Source organism: Paroedura picta, chromosome 4 (genome assembly GCF_049243985.1).
Source record: "Paroedura picta isolate Pp20150507F chromosome 4, Ppicta_v3.0, whole genome shotgun sequence".
NCBI classification, from domain to species: domain Eukaryota; kingdom Metazoa; phylum Chordata; class Lepidosauria; order Squamata; family Gekkonidae; genus Paroedura; species Paroedura picta.
The window spans coordinates 134,361,806-134,382,117 of NC_135372.1; the positions used below are offsets into that span (position 1 = coordinate 134,361,806).

Sequence of the window (20,312 nt, forward strand, 5' to 3'; positions counted from 1 at the left end):
CCCTTCCAACTCTATGATTGTATGTATTGTATGTATGAGGGGGGAGGAACCAAGGACGAAGTCGGGAAACCAACATGCAAGGGGGAAGGGGGAAAGAGAAGGGAATCTGTGTGTGCTTGTGTGTTTGCAGGGGATGGAGGGAGACCTGACCAAGTAGCCCCAGAGCAAGTATGTGTCCCACACACCCTCTGAGAGTCAGGCTATCAGTAGAATTTTTTTTTGTTACGGGTTATTGCCTGCAAGTTGATAAACACTTTTAATTGGTAGTGTTCTTAAGCAATTCCTCATCACTCTTGAATTCCCAAGGTGTGCTTCTGTAGGGCATGCTCAGAATTGATTTAGCAGAGAATGCTTTCCCAGCCAAAAGGCCGAGAAGCAATATGCTCAGAATTGGCACCATTAAAACTTATTTGACCTTAAGAGGAACTAGTCGACGTTTTATAGACTGGGAGTGCAATTTTTTTTACTTGCTGCATACTTTTGGCACATGTACAGATAAGGCAGCTTCCTGTGTGCTTTCCAACAAGACTGTGTGATTGACAGTGTTGTCAGCCTCCAGTGGGTACCTGTAGATCTCCAGCTATTACAGTTGTGCTCCAGACAACCAAGACCTTCTTCTTCTTCCACACAACAAGAATTGGTACAATGTGAAGAAAAGCTTTATGAAATGCTTTGAGAGAACAAGCAATACATAGAAATCGTACAAAGATGTTAACAAGCTGTAGGAATGTCAATAGATATTCCAAAATAAAAGCGAGGAACCAATAAATCCTGCGTTTTGCTCATGCATCCTTTTTCAGTAGACCCCCAACAAAAACTTTGCTGCACAAGTGCCTAGAGGTGTTGAGATAATATTCACATTCTAATGCATTTCCTAAAAGTTTAATTGCAGAGTGACAGCTCTTCAAACTATAAAAGACTGGAAGGAAGGTTATACTTCTAATTCAGGCCAAATTGGAAGGGGAATTCTACTAAGAAGAGGAGGCTCCTTGACCAGTTAGAATCAAGAAATCAGGTGTAAGGATTTCTTCAGGCTTGTGTGTGATAAAGTGCTTCAGATTTCTCAGTAGATAGTGAGATCATAGAATCATAGAGTTGGAAGGGGCCATACAGGCCATCTAGTCCAGTGGTCCCCAACCTGCGGGCCGCGGCCCGGTGCCGGGCCGCAAAGGCCATGGCACCGGGCCGCGGCTCCCTCTCCCCGCCCCGCCCCCGCAGTAAAAAACTTCCCAGGCCGCAAGCTTGCGGCCCGGGAAGCTTCTTACTGCGGGAGGCGGGGAGAGGGAATCAGGGCCGGGCCGCGCCTTTGCGGGCCACGCCCGCTCGGCCCGATCCGTGGGTGCGGCCCGGGCGCGGCTTGCGGGCGCGGCTCGGGTGCGGCCCGATCCGCGGGCGCGGCGTGGGCGCGGCCCGCGGGCGCGGCGTGGGCGCGGCTCGCGGGCGCGGCCCGATCCGTGGGCGCGGCCCGCGGGCGCGGCCCGATCCGTGGGCGTGGCCCGCACGGGCGCGGTCCGCGGGGGCGCGGCTCGATGCCCTGCCGGTCCCCAGCCTCGGAAAGGTTGGGGACCACTGATCTAGTCCAACCCCCTGCTCAACGCAGGATCAGCCCTAAGCATCCTAAAGCATCCAAGAAAAGTGTGCATCCAACCTTTGCTTGAAGACTGCCAGTGATACATAGGACAGCCTTAAAAATGTGGCCATCTGTGATTTTCTGACTGCAGTCTATCTGTCTGAGGTCTCTACCACCCCACCCTTCTATCTGTGTAAACTGGGCCTAATTTGTTGAAGGAACTAGCGTAGTAAAGGAGAAAATGGTTTCCTGTTTGTTTGATTCCATAAATAAATATCCTCGCAGGGCCAGTTGTTTTCTGGGATCTCTGTGCACTGCCTATCCACAGAAACCAAAACCCAGTTACTCCTGCCTTCCAGCAGTGGATAAAAGACTTGTGCTTCATACAGCTGTTTCTGCACAGCTGTTCCATGTTGTAGATTGTAATGACTCTTGCTGCCAAAACCGCAGAAACGAAAAATGTTCCCATTGCTTCCAGTCCGATTTCACACAGCATCGCCAGTGACTTTTTCATACGGCTCATCTTTTTACAAATGTGATCTTTTGCGCCCAGAGATGTGTTGTCATCTCTCAGCGTGAAGTGGAGTGAGCTTTTGGTGCTGGAATGCATGAATGTGTTGCTGATGTGGTTTTGGCAAAGGCGAAAAAAGGCATGTTGAAGTTTGCGAGCAAATTCTCCTCTGTTCTTGGACTGGGTTGGTGCTTGCCTTTCCTGTTGATTGGGTAGTTGGTTGAGAGCTCTCTAGTATAGCATTAAGGAAGGGCTGTGTCTGAGTGGCTGAACGCCTGCTTGACATGCAGAAGGTCCCAGGTTCAATCCCTGGCATCTCCAGTTTAAAAGTCCAAGCAGTAGATGGTGTGAAAGACCTCAATTTCTAGGGTTGTCTGGTCTCCCCTGGCCACTGGCAGGGGTTGGGAGGTAGGGTTGCTAAATCCAGATTGGAATACTCCTGGAGATTTTGGAATGGAACCTGGGGAGGACAGAGACCTCAGTGGGGTACAATGCTACACCCCCCAAAGCTTCCATCTATACAGGAGAACTGATCTGAGTGGTCTGGAGATGAGCTGCAATTCCAGGTGATCCCCAGGTCCCACCTGGCGGCTGGCATTCCTATCTGTCCCTGAAACTTTGGAGAGCCACTACCAGGCTGAGTAGATAGTAGATGGACAAAGGGTCTGATTCAGTAGAAAGCTGATTCACATGTTCGTGTGATCTGTCATGTGCAGAACAAATCTTAACGTGCTTTGTAAAGCATTTTAATACAGAGTTAATCCTGAATCAGGTTGTAACATCTTTTCTCTCTCACCCACTTACTTCTACTTACTGCAGCCACCCAGATTTTACTTACATTCCTCCTTTTGAGAATGTCTCCTCCTTGCATGTGGGGGAGCGCAGAATCGAACCTGGCATGCCAGATTAGAAGTCCGCACTCCTAACCACTTCACCAAACTGGCTCTAAACAGTTGTTCTTCTAAAAATAAAATGTACATCCCTATTAGAGAAAGTCTTTTTGCTTGAGCTCTTGCCTGCGTCAGGATGGTTTGTGTTTAGCACATTTAGGGGAATGATAAGATGCCTGTCAATCACAACTGGCTTCCGTCATTGGCTAGAACAAGAGATGACAGGAATGGACTAATTTCTCTCTAATGTTTTCTGCCCATCTGCAAAATGTTACTACTTACTAGTTATATCTCCATGTCTCAAATGGTTTCAAATGTTATAACGTATTCTGTATTCTCTAGTTTCTGTGTTCCAAGCACACCGCTTCAAGATGCCAAGTGAGTGGCCGTGTAGAAGCTGAACAAATAAATAAATAAAAATAGCTCTTCCACAATTTGTGTTCTAGCTCTGGATCGATGGGACTAGTGATCGAGAAGAAGAAGAGATGGCTTTTATCTGCCCCTTTTCTTTACCCGAAGGAATCTCCAAGCAGCTTATAATCACCTTAGAATAATAGAATAATAGAATCATAGAATCATAGAATCATAGAGTTGGAAGGGGCCATACAGGCCATCTAGTCCAACCCCCTGCTCAACGCAGGATCAGCCCTAAGCATCCTAAAGCATCCAAGAAAAGTGTGTATCCAACCTTTGCTTGAAGACTGCCAGTGAGGGGGAGCTCACCACCTCCTTAGGCAGCCTATTCCACTGCTGAACTACTCTGACTGTGAACATTTTTTTCCTGATATCTAGCCTATATCGTTGTACTTGAAGTTTAAACCCATTACTGCGTGTCCTCTCCTCTGCAGCCAACAGAAACAGCATCCTGCCCTCCTCCAAGTGACCTTCCCTTTCCTCTCCTCACAATGGACACCCTGTGAGGTGGGTGAGACTGAGAGAGCCCTGATATTACTGAAGAAGAAAAAGAAGAAGAGTTGGTTATTATATGCCGCTTTTCTCTACCAGAAGGAGTCTCCAAGCAGCTTACAATCACCTTCCCTTCCCTCTCCCCACAACAGACACCCTGTGAGGTAGGTGAGGCTGAGGGACCCCTGCTACCACTGCTTGGTTAGAAGAGCTCTGTCAGTGCTGGGATGAACCCAGCTGGCTGCATGAGGAAGTGCATGGAACCAACCCTGGTTCGCCAGATTAGAAATTGATGCTCCTAACCACTACCAACTGGCAACCCACCAAACCACCAAAAATGCACTGCATGGTGTGCCCAGAATTTATAAAAAACCCAGACAACAGGACCATACAATAATGTTACTTGATTAGGCCAGCTCTAGTATCCTGAGATCTTACAAAGACACAGCTATGTTAGTGGTGCCTGTATTATACCACAAGGGCTTGCACCTGACCTTTCCAGGGGAAGCCAAGCAGATCGGGCTGCTTAAATTTGGAAGAGTTCTCCAAACATTGCTAAACCACAGTGCCATTCGGGGAGGTTCGCGTGAGAGAATTCCACAAGCTCAGGCGGACTCCATCCATATGCTTCTAACATTGCATGAGAGAGAGACGGGCCGGAGGATTGGGAGCGAATTAACGTCTCAAGCTATTAAAAGTAAATAATGAAGAGATTATGAATCTAACCACTGGGGAGGAAAACTGCAGGCAAAACAGACAGCGGGTAATCCTTTCTGGAAGCTACTAGTTCCGTCCGACTCTTTGGAGACAGTCATAATTTTAAAAAAATTTCTTGCTCAGATGAATAGTTAAGTTTATTAGATTAACCAAAAGGAAAGGAAACATAGCTCAAGCCCTGGTGCAAAGCTTGATTGTCTCTGCGCTGTAAAGCGGGATTTATTTCTTGTTCTGTAAGACGCAGAGAACATGCCAGAGAGCTGTCAATGATTGTCCCCCTGGGCTTTCTTGTTTACGTATGTACATGCTGTATTAATTAATTATTCAAATAGGCAATGCTGTGACATCCCTGTTGGCCTGGTATATGATGTGATTTCTTTCTTTTTTTCTTTTTTTAGCCTTTATTGTTATAGCTGTTGCAAGGGAGTTCTATACTGAAACAAAATGTTCCGTATTAGCATATCCTTTCAACAAATCCATGGTAATTGCTTCCAGCAAGAGTGGGATTCTATAGCAGACAATCTGCGGAATGTATTTTGCCTTTCCCCCAAAAGATTTAATAATGTGGTCCTCGACAGGAGTACCCACTCACAGGAGTCAATGCGTTCAGAAGAGTTGTTTTGGGAGGGGAGCCACATGGTCCTGGAGTAGAAGAGCTATATTCGAGTCCAGTAGCGCCTTAAGAGACCGACAATATTTTAGGGGGTATAAGTTTTTGAGGGCCAAGATGCCCCAAAATCTTGGTCTGTAGCAGGATGTCTCAACCAGGTTTTTGTGATCCCCTGGGGTTTCTTGATGGTTCTGGAAGGGTTTCCTGAGTGGGTGAGAGTTAATTAATTATTTATATATATTTTAGAAACATCATCAGGACCTCCTCTCCACCCGCTAGTAGTGGGAGGGAGGGGGGGGGGGGAAATCGAGCTGCCGTTCTTGCCATGCCGGCAATATTGGCAATGTTATTATTGTTTTTATGGGGTTTTAATGGGGATTTGTTATATTGTTACCTGCCACGAGCCGCAAGGGAGTGGCAAGCTATACATCTAATAATAATAATAATAATAATAATAATAATAATAATAATAATAATAAATATTTATCAAGATATGACCATATATGGTCACGTCAACCCACCCACCACTCCCAACGTGGCCAGTGATGGGCCTGGAAGGGGTGGGCCTCCATTGTGAGCAGCCACCACACCCAGCCGCATGTCCTTGGCATCAGAGGACTGGGTTGTCTGAGACCAGCACATGTGCTGCCAAGCTATCCACCCCTCACTGGGGTGGTTGTCCAGAGAGCAGGCCAATCAGGGTATGCGGCTCCCACCACCCACGTGGGCTTGACGAGGCCCAGTGTGCCCCCAGCAAGTAGGGTGGCCAGGGCATGAGCCACACAACATCTCTTCTGAAGTGAAACCAGAAGTGACATCATCATGTTGAGGTAATATTCTAGGACTCTTCCAAAACTTGTCATTTTCTGGTTTCATGCCAGAAGAAGAGTTGGTTTTTATACCTCACAACAGACACCATGTGAGGGAGGTGAGACTGAGAGAGCCCTGAGATTACTGAAGAAGAAGAAGAGTTGGTTCTTATATGCTGCTTTTCTCTACCCGAAGGAGGGTCAAAGCGGCTTATATTCACCTTCCCTTTCCTCTCCCCACAACAGACATCCTATGAGGGAGGTGAGGCTGAGAGAGCCCTGATATCACTGCTTGGTCAGAACAGCTTTATCAGTGCTGTGACGTGCCAAGGTCACCCTGCTGGCTGAAAGTGGAGGAGCAGGGAATCAAACCAGACTCGCCATTTTAGAAGCTGCCACAGACCGTTTACGCACTGGAGGTTTCATGCTGGGCTGCAGGCTGGAGTTTTAGTCATGGCAGGTTGCCCTACCTCTTCCTGTACTCACACAGGGGAGCATTTGGCCCGGTGCACCTCATCCACCCCCTATTTGTACTCCTGCATCGGAGCTTGGGCAGTGAAGTTCCCAGTGCATAAACGGTCATAACCACTACATCACGTTGGCTATTGCTTCATGTGTAAAACAATGCACAATTGCTTTCCCCTGCCCTCAGAAACCTCTTGCAGGTTGTCAATGTGGTGTAATATAGTGGCTAAGGGTGGTGGACTCTAATCTGGAGAACTGGGCTTCATTCCCCACATTTCCTCCACATGAAGGCTGCTGGGTGACTTAGGGCTGGTCACAGTATTTTCGAAATACTCTTTCAGCCCCAACTACCTCTTAAGGTTCCTGTTGTGGGGAGAGGAAGGGAAGGAGATTGTAGGCCACTTTGAAACTCTTTGAGGTACAAAAACCCAGCTCTTCCTCCACCTCCTCCTCTTCCTCCTCCTCCTCCTCCTCCTCTTCTTTTGATTTTGCTTCTTCTTCCTCCTTCCCCTCCTCTTCTTCCTCTTCCTCTTCTTCCTTCCCCTCCTCCTCTTCTTTTTCTTCTTCTTCCTCTTCTTTGCCATTGACTGACATCTCTGAAGCTTACAATATAGTGCAAGAAACTCACCATGGTGTGAATTCGAAAGCCTAGTTTCTACTCGGGCTGGTTTTCATTGTCAAAACAAAAGGCTCTGCCTTATTTCATGTTTCCCATAGTCCATATTTAATGACTTGTCTCTCCTTTCTCCCCCTCCCTCTGTATTGTCAAAAGCTCTGTGGACTGTATTGGAACGTAATGATGATGAGGTCTGACAAGACCGAAATTAATTTCTCATGGATCTGTTTTGACCTGGGTCCTTCAGTCAAGATGGCAGGGGAAGGGGGTTGGAATGGGTTATCTGAGGAGAAAACGGGGGCTGCCTTGGTGGTCTGTTAATTTTTAGGGTGTGTGTGTGTGTGTGTGTGTGTGTGTGTGTGTGTGTGTGTGTGTGTGAAGTACAGGGGAAAATGTAAATGACTCAGTGTGAGAGACGTTTTGTCATTCTCTTCCCTAGGAGCTGGGATTTTTGGTGTAGTTTTCATTGCATCTGGATCTCATTTGGGCCATTAAAAGCTCACAGGGCTCCATGTTACACTGCAGGCGCCCAAGACAAACTGAATGTTCAGTTCCCTTGCCTCGCTCAGGGAGAATTCAAACCCTTCCTTCTTTGTAAAAGTAATTTAATTTGAAGTAGACAATTTGCTACAGCACTGAAAACAGCACAGAGCGGCAGCGAGACAAGCTGTATGAGCTGCTTTGAGGTTGGCAAATTGCAAATTGCTTGTGTTGGTGTGTAACCCCCCCCCCCGCTGATTGATTTTTCTTGGAACAGTGTCGCTGGTCTGGGAATTCCCCCTTCACCCATCCAATTATTACGGTAGCTTTGTTGATAGATGATGACTTAATCTAGGTTTCCCGTCCTATTAATCTTTCTGATTTATCTCTGGGAAAACCAAAGGAAGAGAGAAGTTGGCTTCTGTAGCAGGGTGGCTTTGCTCAGTCCCGATCACCAACTGTCTGAATTGGGTTCTTTTAAAAGAAGAAGAAGAAGAAGAGTTGGTTCTTATATGCCTCTTTTTACTACCCGAAGGAGGCTCAAAGCAGCTTACAATCTCCTTCCCTTTCCTCTCCCCACAACAGACATCCTGTGAGGGAGGTGAGGCTGAGAGAGCCCTGATATTACTGAAGAGAAAGAAGAGTTGGTTCTTATAGGCCGCTTTTCCCTACCAGAAGGAGTCTCAAAGCAGTTTACAGTCGCCTTCCCTTTCCTCTCCCCACAACAGACACCCTGTGAGGGAGGTGAGGCTGAGAGAGCCCTGATATTACTGAAGAAGAAGAGCTGGTTCTTTTATGCTGCTTTTCCCTACCCGAAGGAGGCTCAAAGCGGCTTACAGTCGCCTTCCCTTTCCTCTCCCCACAACAGACACCCTGTGGGGTGGGTGAGGCTGAGAGAGCCCTGATATCACTGCCCGGTCAGAACAGTTTTATCAGTGCCATGGCGAGCCCAAGGTCACCCAGCTGGCTGCATGTGGGGGAGTGCAGAATCGAATCCGGCATGCCAGATCAGAAGTCCGCACTCTTAACCACTACACCAGACTGGGGCCACTTTGCACATGGCCAAATACAAACTCTGGTTCGTCCCCAAGACTGAACGCCTCTGGGAACAGGAGCCAACTGCTGCTCCCTGATAAAAGGACCTGATATCCAAGTGGAAAATATGTACCCAGATTGCATGATGTCATAGTTCTGCTGCACCCAGCATTGGTCAGGTGGCACCTGGAATACCACATGCGGTTCGGGAGGCCTCACTTCAAAAAGCATGTAGACAGAATGGAAACAGGTACAGAGAAGAGTGACAAGGATGATCAGGGGCCTGGAGACTAGGACCCATTCTGCACACATAAGATAATGCACTTTCAATGTGCTTTGGCAGCTGGATTTTCCTGTGCGGAACAGGAAAATCTACTTCTAAAGTACATTGAAAGTGCATTATCAATTGTGTGCAAAATAGGCCAATGAAAGGCTTGAGGGACTTGGGAACGTTCAGCCTGAAGAAGAGGAGGTGGAGAGGGGACATGATTACTCTCTTGAAGTATTAGAAAGGTTGTCAGAGGAGGGCAGGGAGCTGTTCCTTTTGGAAGCAGCGGGCAGGAATAGTAATTAAATTGTGGACAGAAAGGCACCAGCTAAATAGTTCAGAAGTGGAGTTACAGGGGCGATCTCACCATTTTCAAAATTGTCATTAACTCTCTTGCAAATAGAATTTTATAATGTTGGTTATTATTTCTAAAGGTCTTCTTGATCTGGAACTGAAATCCCTTCTCCTGTAGGAACCTGTTCAGTTCAGCATTCCTTTTCTTATATTCTGAATGGCTGACTTAGACAATATGGAGTATTGGTTGGGTATGGGGTCTCCACTCTGAAGGACTGTCATACATGGGTTGCAGGTTCTCCTCAAGTCTCATGTGTGTTGTGCCCAACTTGGACTGGGACCACAATGCATGTGGAGAAAGGGCTTCAACCTTCTGCCCTGTACTGTTTTTCCAAGTTGAAATAATTTTGGAAAGTGCTATTAGGGAAATCTGTCAGTAGCCCAAGAAACACGTGGAGTCCCCCAATAGATGCTCCACCTCCTTCAGGCCTCCTTCAGACAGGAACAACACACCTTTCAAAAGGATCAACTTTTGTCCTGTCAGCTCTCTTCATTGTACAAATTTCTCAGGCATACATAGTAACGGGGGATACAATGAAACATAGAATCATAGAATCATTGAATAACAGAGTTGGAAGGGACCTCATGGGTCATCTAGTACAACCACCTGCACTATGCAGGCCACTCACATCCCCATTGCTCATCCACTGTAACCTGCCACCCCCTTAAGCCTTCACAGAATCTGCCTCTCCGTTAGATGACTATGTAGCCTCTGTTTAAAAATTTCCAAAGATGGAAAAATTTCCACCGCCTCCCGAGGAAGCCTGTTACACTGAGAAACCGCTCTGTTAAGTACTTCTTCCGGATATTTAGATGGAATTTCTTTTGAATTAATTTCATCCCATTTGTTCTGGTCTGTCCCTCTGGGGCAAGAGAGAACAATTCTGCTCCATCCTCCATATGGCACCCTTTTAAATACTTGAAGATGATTATTTATTTTTATTTTTTATTATTTTTTATTATTATTAGATCCCCTCTCAGTCATCTCCTCTCTAGGCTAAACAGACCAAGCTCCCCCAACCTTTCTTCATATGTCTTGGTCTCCAAACCTCTCACCATCTTTGTTGCCCGCCTCTGGACACATTCTAGTTTGTCAACATCCCTCTTCAACTGGGGTGCCCAAAACTGAACACAGTACTCCAAGTGAGGCCAAACCAGAGCAGAGTAAAGCGGTACCACAACCTCCCATGATCTGAACATGATACTCCATTTGATACAGCCCAAAATCCCATTTGCCTTTTTAGCCACTGAGTCACACTGCTGACTCACGTTCAATGTATGGTCTACTAAGACTCCTAGATCCTTTTCACACATGCTACTGCCAAGACAAGTTTCTCCCATCTTATATTGGTGTATTTAGTTTTTCCTACCTAAATGCAGAACTTTACATTTGTCCCTCTTGAACTTCATTTAATTAGTTTAGCCCACTTCTCGAGCCTATCAAGATCATCCTGTATTCTGTTGCTGTCTTCAGTTGTGTTTGCTACCCCTCCCAGTTTACTATCGTCTGCATATTTAATAAGTATCCCCTCTAATCTCTCATCCAAATCATTTATAAATATGTTGAACAACACAGGCCCCAGGACAGATCCTTAAGTTGACTTTGATCACCAGTGACCCTTCCTTACGCCTAAGATTCTTTTCTGGCCCCTTCATGGCTGCTCTTCTCCAGTTTCAATCTCCTGCTGATTTCTTGGTTGCAGTCTCCCTTTTAGTTGATGATGGAGCCAAGGAGTAGAAAGTCTTGAACAATTGCCGCTTCGTAATTGTCAACTTTGAATAATTATTAAATTTGCCTTCTTGATGCTCAGCTATAACTCTACCTTGGCACATTCTGGTTTAATCTCCAGCTTCAGTCATTTGAAGTCTTCACTATGCACTGTGCATAATTTAAGAGAGGCATAAAAAAAATAAAGAATCTGGAACTCCTGTAACGATACAGGCTGAAAAGAAACAGCCTTACCCAGCTGCCGGTCTCTCTGTATTTTTGTATATGGTGAATTTGTAGATTTACGATGTTGCTTGGGTTCAGGAACAGAACAGTTTGGCAGACTCTGCTGAGTTTTGTAGATTCGGGAGTTTGAGCTCTTGTTGGCCTCCCAAGTGGAAAAAGGACATGGGGCTCCTAAGATACCCTCTGAAATTTCTAATACCATGTTTCAGAAATGAAAAACAGCCATGAGAGAATGAAATCTGGAGTGGAGTATTGGTGGATGAGGTTGCCAACCAACCAGGAGGTGGTTTTGAGATCTCCTGGAATTCTGACTGGAGAAAACAGCTGCTTTGGAAGGGGGACTCTATGGCATAACATCCTGCTGTGGTCTTTTCCCTAGCCAAACTCTGCCCCACTCAGGCTGAACCCCCCAAATCTCCAGGTATTTCACAACCGTAAGCTGGCAACTCTATTGGTGCTAATGAGGGCTGCTTAAACATGCTGTTGGGAAGGAAAAAAAAGGCTCAGGGGAGTGAGGGACCTGGTAGTGGTGGTTAAGCAAACAAACAGTGGCTGACTGGTCCCATTGTCGATCCCAGTGATGGACAGCAATTTGAAAGTCAGGTTCCAAGTGCTGAAGTGAAAACAACAGCGAGTGAAGGGTTAAAACAGAGCTGGAGCAACAAGCTGCTCTGAGTGCTCTTGATTGGCCAGCAACAGCTGAGTGGGTTAGTATACTAGCTGTGCACCAGAGAGAGATCTTGCCTATTCGTAAACAGTTCCACAGGGCCTGCAAAAAGGAGCTCTTCCGCCAGGCATTTGGTTGAGACCAGGCACAACCAACAGCGAATGAAGGGCCCCCGCTCTCCCCCCTCTCCCCCCCTTCCTCCCAGAACTCCACCAGAGCGCTCTGGACCTGTTGTGCCATTGCACTGTTGCATCCTTATACTATTTTAGTATATTGTTATACTGTTATATTATTCTGTTATACTGTTACAACCACTGTTATTAATTATTGTATGATTTTTAACGAAGACTGTTTCATGTATTGTTGATTAGTTCAATGCAAACCGCCCTGAGCTTTTGGGGAGGGTGGTATATAAATCTAAATAAATAAATAAATAAATATTCTAAGTCCGTGTCTGATCTGGATGCTGATTCATAGAGCAGTCTGGCAGATCCTTACCTGACCATCTGCCCTGAGGATAAACTTTAGTTAGAAAACTGAGTTTTTATTGTCAGCTAATCCATACCGTGTCTGGACAGCTGGGGCAGATAGTTGCTGGTGGGGGTTTGGGCACTGAGGTTATGCTCCCAGTTTAGGCCAAATTGGAAGGAGAATTCTCCTAGGGAGAGAAGAAGCATTCCTGCTGACTTAAAAAGAGGAAATTGGGTGTAAGGATTCCCTTAGACTTGTGTGTGTGTGCGCGTGCATGAGAGAGAGAGAGAGAGAGAGAGAGCTTCAGATTCCTCAGTAGACAGTGGGATACTGGTTCTTCTTGGGGGAAGAAAGTACTAGCCAAGATTGCTGACCTCCTAAAAGCCAGGGGAGTTCAGTGGAACTCACAAAGACAAAAGATTTGTAAAAAGGAAAACAGTCGTGTTTTTAGACAACCATCGTAAGGTAACCTCTCAGTTTAAAAGAAAATAAAAAATCTGAAAGAAAGGCCAGTGAACTATTTTAAAGCTTCTAACTAAGAATTTATAACTGAACTCTTTATATGGAAATATGTAATATAATTTCTTTCTATAGAAAAAGCTTGAATTCCTTGTTCCAACTTCCCTATTACTCTTTGTAAAATTATAGTTTTTATTTGTTTGTTAACTGCCTCGGTGCCATTTATAAATAATAATAATAATAATAATAATAATAATAATAATAATAATAATAAAATAGTAATAATTTATGACGAAGGTTAAAGAAAAGAGAGCTCTTACAACTTCCCAAAAAGTTCCAGGGCTGAGTATGGACAAAAAGAGACCTGTCAGTCACAGGGTGGGACCGGGAGCTTAATTTTATAACTCATAAAACCAGCTACAAGTGCAGCTCAATCTGTGAGGGAACGTTTTCCTTTGCAGGGAAAAATTGACCTCCAAGGCAGGGAAGTGTGTAGAGGTCCAGCATCCCCCCAGCATTCCAGTTTCAGCCTCCCGTGACCACTCTTTTTTTACATTAAAAGAGAAAGAAATGTTGGAGTTGCCCACTCCATGTAATTTGACTATCTGCTGCCTGTGGTAGCACAAAGGATTTCTGGCTCCTGGTCTTTAAAATTCCCTTCTGATTGCTCTGGGATCCTTTGACCTGCCTTCTTGATTTGTGAGGTCATGCTCTGGGGCTTCTATTTGGGAACTCGTTGGGTGGGGGCTGGGCTTATTGTCCAGTAATGCTTTCTTGCTATTGACATACGAACCCAACCATTGCCTTCCACTGTCTGCTACATAATTCACTGTGTCTCCATAGCAAGAGCCTCTTGTGGCGCAGAGTGGTAAGGCAGCATGAGGCTGGGAGTTCAATCCCAGCAGCCGGCTCAAGGTTGACTCAGCCTTCCATCCTTCCGAGGTCAGTAAAATGAGTACCCAGCTTGCTGGGGGGTAAACAGTAATGACTGGGGAAGGCACTGGCAAACCACCCGTATTGAGTCTGCCATTAAAACGCTAGAGGGCATCACCCCAAGGGTCAGACATGACCCAATGCTTGCAGAGGGGATACCTTTACCTCCATAGCAAACATGTGCAACAGGATTGCCTTGTCTACACTGGAAAGTCTGTTGCCAACTGATTGCTAAAATGCAGGGCAGCCTCCAACACGGGGCCCAGGGGCGACAGGGTGCCCCAATACCTTTTCTGCTGCCCATCAAGTATTTTTATGAAGTAGGTTGGTCCTGGTAGCACTTTTGCTCAGCAAGGCTTCTGATTGACTATTAGAGATGTGATTGTCTGTGCAGATTTTTAGTTTGGTGTAGCCAGTTTGGTGTAGTGGTTAGGACTTCTAATCTGGCGAGCCGGGTTTGATTCCCCGCTCCCCCACATGCAGCCAGCTGGGTGACCTTGGGCTCGCCACAGCACTGATAAAGCAGTTCTGACCCAGCAGGAATATCAGGGCTCTCTCAGCCTCACCTCCCTTACCTGGTCCCTGTTATGGGCAGAGGAAAGGGAAGGTGATTGCAAGCCACTTTGAGACTCCTTCAGGTAGAGAAAAGTGGCATATAAGAACAACTCTTCTTCTTCAGTAATATCAGGGCTCTCTCAGCCTCCCCACCCTCACAGGGTGTCTGTTGTGGGGGAGAGGAAAGGGAAGGCGAATGTAAGCTGCTTTGAGACACCTTTGGGTAGAGAAAAGCAGCATATTAGAACCAACTCTTCTTCTTCGAATTGTTTCAAGCTGTGGCAATCATTTTGAGGCTGCCTCCACCCTCTGTGGCTGCCATTGCTTCCAAAGAGGAAGAGGTCTGGCCCTCTATAGTTGGACAGAGGGAGAGGGTTGGGGGGGAGGTGATGACTTTTGATTTGTTTGGTATTCCACCACGATCCCTCCTTCCTGCCTGGTGTTTTAACTGTTGTTTTTATGTGTTTGTATTTTAGATCTAGTTTTAACTGTTTTAGTACTGGGTTTTTATTGGTCTTAATGGTTACTGTGATATTTTAATATATTAGTCACCTTGGTGACCCTTACAAGGACTGAAAGATGGGATATAAAGTGACTGAAAGATGGGGAAAAACTGCTTTCTGCTCTGCTTGTCCAGGGAGCAGAAAGCAGGGGGTTGAATGGCTCTCAGCCATTTAAATCAAACAACTGTTTTTCATGAAGAGCGGAAAGTAGGAGTTTCTGCTCTTCACGAACCACTTTGAACTTCATCACAAACTACGAACTGCCCAAAATTTGTGACGAACTTTAGTTTTCCCTAATCAGAAAATATGCATAGACTGTATTTAGTTGAGCTAAACTATTTATGTAGTTCAGTTATACTAAACTTTTAATGCTTTAATGGGTAGGTTTTATTGTCACTACTGTCACGGTTATTACTATTGTTACTATTATTACTGTTACCACTGTTGTTTATTCGATGTTGTTACTGAATTATGCTATTTGCTCCATGTTCTCTCATGTTCCATGTAAACTGCCCTTATACAGTAAGTCAGGGGTAGTCAACCTGTGGTCCTCCAGATGTCCATGGACTACAATTCCCATGAGCCTCTGCCAGTGTTTGCTGGCAGGGGCTCATGGGAATTGTAGTCCATGGACATCTGGAAGACCACAGGTTGACTACCTCTGCAGTAAGTAAGTAAGTAAATGTTTAAAAATGCCATGTGGCTACAGTCAAAGGTATTCCTGTAGCACCAGCTGTTGCAAGTTAAAATATGACAGTATTGATTTAGATGGGTGGTTGATATGGCTTGACATGCAAGCATTTGAAGTGCCCACTGCTTTGGATTAAATAGGCCCCCGGGGTCTACAACTGACATTAGCGATCAAGGAAAGCAAGCCTGAAAGACAAGCTTGTGGGGATCCAGTCACCCATTTCCTGCAATTTGGCCTCTGGGGAACAAACCACCTTGCCTCTGCTAAAGTACTGGGGTTAGCCATGAGCCCACAGCTATGTGCTTCCAGAGCCACATGAAAAGGAGGAGCCCTCCTGCCCCTCAGCATGGTCTGGTTACGCCTTTTGTGTCTCCAGGGTGAGTTGTGTACTGCACGCCTTAAGGGGTCCTTTGCAAGCATCCGCTGTTTGAAGACGCCATTTCTCTTTCTCTCGGCTGCTTGTACCGGTGACAGTTTGGCGCTGCATCCTAAAACTCTCTTTGTTCAAAGCCCTCCATGTATCCTTAGAGGAGGGCAGGAAAAGGTTTGCAGTAATGGCTTTGAACTACCTGGAGAATATCAGCTAGATATCGGGAGGAGGGGGGAATTCACAGTCAGTTCAGCAGTGGAATCAGCTGCCTAAGGAGGTGGGGAGCTCCCCCTCACTGGCAGTCTTCAAGCAGCAGCTGGACAGATACTTATCATGGGTGCTTGAGGCTGATCCTGCATTGAGGAGGGGTTGGACTAGCTGGCCTGTCTTGCCCCTTCCACCTCTATGATTCTGTAAACCTACCTTTGCTGAAATGCTCGAGCACAAGTCCTGACCAGGCTGACTCTAATTTTGCAAGGTCTCAATCAGCGTCCTTCTCCTGCTTGTGGACCACCTCCCACCCAGCACCTGCGCTCTGTTCCCCGTACCACCTGCGCACCCTTTTGCTGACAGCCCTGAGAGGGCTGCTGTTGTCACCATCAAGAGTTCCACCACTGTGCACCACCCACATGGCTTGTCTTATTGACCCTGGGCATGTGGGGCACGGGTATAGACGGACAGCAGCACCCAGGACTGGATGTAATTACTGGCTGGTGACATGGACATCCACAGAAGCATTGGAAATATTATACCAGATGATGATACCAATAAAGATGTGTGTGTGAATGCAGGCACCATGTGGAGGAATCCATCGCCTGCTTTATACTTTTACTAGGATCAAAGCCCATTTTTATAATAGGCTTTGAAAGGGGCGGCAGGCAGGAGGGTGTGAGAGGGTGGCCGCGGCTTCCTTTGGCCAGAAAGCAGGCTAAAGGGAGTGGAAAGCCCCCCCCCCCCTGCTGGTGGCGACAGGGCTTTGTGGCCTGCAGGGAGGCTGCAAACTCCCCCCGCCGCCTCCCTCCCAGCAGGAGCATACCTGTGGGACACAAAGCCCGCTTTCTGCCTCTCTCCTCATGGACGACAATGGAGGCTGCAGCCACAAGGCTTCTAGCAGGCAAGGAGGGAGGGCGGGAGCTGGAGGGGGAGGCCCAATCAGGGTGGACCTGGACGGACAGGGCCCCGGACAGTTTCCTCTCAGGAGGCTGTTTCCAAAATATATAAGGGAGTGAAATAGTGGTAAGGATATCAAAGCACACAACGTATGAGAAACCAAGACCTTTTTGGGATTGAGATAGAATTATTATGTATGTGGACAGAATGGTGCGAATGTGAACCGACATGAAAATGAAGGCTTGAAAAGGTACCAGTCACAGACTCTAAATTATGGACTCTCTGGACCTATCAAAGGGCTACATTAAGAGCCAATCAGAGCTCTTGGTGGGCCCGCTGAATGGTATATGAGTTCGTGCTTTCCCCCTTGTTATGGTTGGTGTTTGGATGCAAGGAAAGAGCTGTGTTTTTGAAGAACATGTGTGTGTCTACCACCCATAGACTTATATTGATAATATTTTCTGAATGTGTGTTGTTTTTCAATGTTTGAGACCACTGAAGAGGCCAAAGCATGTATGGTCCTATGTTGGTCATTTGACATTTTCATCAACTCTGTGCAGGAAATGTTTACAGCTTATGTAAAGCTTACAGGCTGACATTCAGGTGCTTAATGTTTTTAATTTTGCCAGTGTGTACACTATATAATAAATATTTAGTCTGTTGTTGTTTTATTTCCTGTAGCTTGTTCCTCTTAGTAGATTTAGTATCCACGAAGGGTACAGAGGACTTGGACCAAACATATAAAGCTTGGACCATTGGGGGTGGGTGGTGGGTGGGATTGGGTAGGTTTCATTTAAAATACCTTGGTGTTAAATCCTAATCCTAATCTTACTTAGAAAGCTAAGGTTGACTCAGTTACAGAAGTTGCTTGGGCTAATACAGGGGTAGTCAAACTGCGGCCCTCCAGATGTCCATGGACTACAATTCCCAGGAGCCCCTGCCAGCGAATGCTGGCAGGGGCTTCTGGGAATTGTAGTCCATGGATATCTGGAGGGCCGCAGTTTGACTACCCCTGGGCTAATATAAATGTTTAATTTTTTTACTTCCAAGGAGGACAGTATGTACCTGCAGCTATTAAGTCTTTCAATGTCAAGAGAATTCCTCAGGCTTTTGGATAAATGGAACCTTTGAGCCTGCAGTTTCTCCCTTCAGTTCCTTCTATTTTTTTCGTTGAAGAAGAAGGGTTGGTTCTTATATGCCGCTTTTTTCTACCCAAAGGAGGCTCAAAGCAGCCTTCCCTTTCCTCTCCCTACAACAGACACCCTATGAGGGAGGTGAGGCTGAGAGAGCCCTGAAATCACTGCTCGGTCAGACCAGTTTTATCAGTGCCGTGGCGAGCCCAAGGTCACCCAGCTGGCTGCATGTGGGGGAGCGCAGAATCAAACCCGGCATGCCAGATTAGATGTCCGCACTGTAACCACCACACCAAGCTGGCTGGTGGCAGGAGCACCTTCTTGTGTTGCCTCAGGGTAGAGTTTGGATAGTACTTCTTGGAGTCCAGGGATTGGACTGGTGTCTTTAAAAACCTTTTTTAAAGCGAATGAGTGCCAGCATCCCCCCCCCCCGGACCTAGTAAGTTAGATCTCCTCCCCACCCTCCCTGCTTCTCTGATAGCAGGGGTAGGAATAATGAGAGCTTCATCCGTGTTGTGATTGTTTTTAAAGTCTTTTAATGGGTATTTTAATGGGGATAGGACTATTGTGACCCGCCACGAGCCTACGGGGAGTGACGGGAAATAAATAACAACAACAACAATAATAATAACAACAACAACAACAACAACAACAACAACAATAACAATAACAATAATAGATGTCCATGGACTACAGTTACCATTGACCATGCTGGCAGGGGCGTGAGCATAAGGAGAGCTACAATTTGGCCACCTCAGACTAGGAACTGGAAGACCCAGGTTTGAATTCTCACTCTGCCTTGAAAACCTGCTGGATGACCTTGGGTGAATCACCTACTTTTAGCCTAATCTACCTCACAGGCTTGTTGTGAGGATAAAATGGTGGTAGGGAGGATGCTGTTGAGTAAGCCATTTTGGATTCCTGTAGAGGAGAAAAACAAGATATAAATGCCGTAAACAAACAAATCAGCAAAGAAGAAACTGGCTTGCTGCCCTCTTAGCACACCTGCCTTTAAATGTGTCAATTTGGGGGGAAAACAAACTGTTTTGTTTCTGTTTTAATTCAGCATTTTTGGTAAATGGAAAACTTCAGTCTTTCAGGTTCTCTAGGATGAAAGCCAAATAGAAAGAATTGTTCACTGAATCATTCAGAATTGTAGAAATGTTACCCAACCTAATTACAAGTAATAATAATAACATTTTCTGTACAGGTTCATTTCATTGTTCTGCAGCAACTAAGTAATTTGTGCTTGCAGTGAGTATTAGTAGCAAAACCTGCATTTCACTGAATGAGAGAAAAAAAAAGGAAATGACTCAGGTGAAAGAGTTTTGACAGAGGCTTGGAAACCATGAATTTATTTGTCTGTCGTCACAGGAGGACTGTTCCATACGGACTGACTAACTACAGGGGGAGTTTCCGAGGCAAAAGATCTACGGGGCACCATCACACGAGTGCACGTTCATCAAAATGGCCTCCGTCACGCTGCTCGTGTGCAGACAGATGCGACAAACAGTGCCTGCACTTCTGCAGAAGGGCCCAGGGCAGCCAGTGGTAAGAATTTGTGTTCCCCTACCTCTTTTGTCCAAATGTGTACAACAGGCTGTTATTATGAATGGTGCAAATTTCCCTTCTTTACATAGTGAATAATCTAATGCAGCCCTTCTCAGTTTTTTTTACCATTGAGAAACCCCTGAAACATTCGTCAGGCTTTGAGAAACCCCAATAGTCGTGCAATTGTGCAAAATATGATTGGGAAGCAGAGCTTTGGACACGCCCACCTGGGTCCCCTCCATTTCCCACCCCTTTCAGGCCTGTCATTGGCTCTGTGGGAGCTGTTTTCCCATGATGCAACACGGGAATTAAATGACCCTTCCTGTTTGATTGCTATTGTGTTTAGAGAAAGGTGGAGTGCCATGTCTTTGTGGTTCAAAACTCGCTCGTGCAGGAGGGGCTCCTTCTCCAGCAATCTTGTGAAATTGCAATGTGATGACATCACTTTGGGCATGACCCGGAACTGACATCATCACATAAAAGCGATGCTGTAGCATTTGCCTAAAACTCTATGATTAACCATAGAGGATTGGGTAAATACTAGAGCGTTGGCCCCAGATCAGTGACATCACTTCCTGGTAGTGCCAGAAGACTGCTGTTAAGTGCAAAACAGCTGGACACGGTTGAGTTTAATCAATGGGAGAAGCATGGATGGCATGAATGTTAACATTTCTTTCTGTTGCA

The 20,312-nt window shown here is 46.1% G+C and overlaps 1 protein-coding gene across 1 annotated transcript in view; it reads left to right on the forward strand.

Moving 5' to 3' along the window:
- EDN3 (endothelin 3) overlaps nucleotides 1-20,312 on the forward strand; it is a 42,541-nt gene that overhangs the window by 18,081 nt on the left and 4,148 nt on the right. Inside the window, exon 3 of the mRNA XM_077335747.1 lies at nucleotides 19,452-19,628. Within this exon, the coding sequence (XP_077191862.1) occupies nucleotides 19,452-19,628 (177 nt within the window). The remainder of the gene's footprint in view (nucleotides 1-19,451; nucleotides 19,629-20,312) is intronic.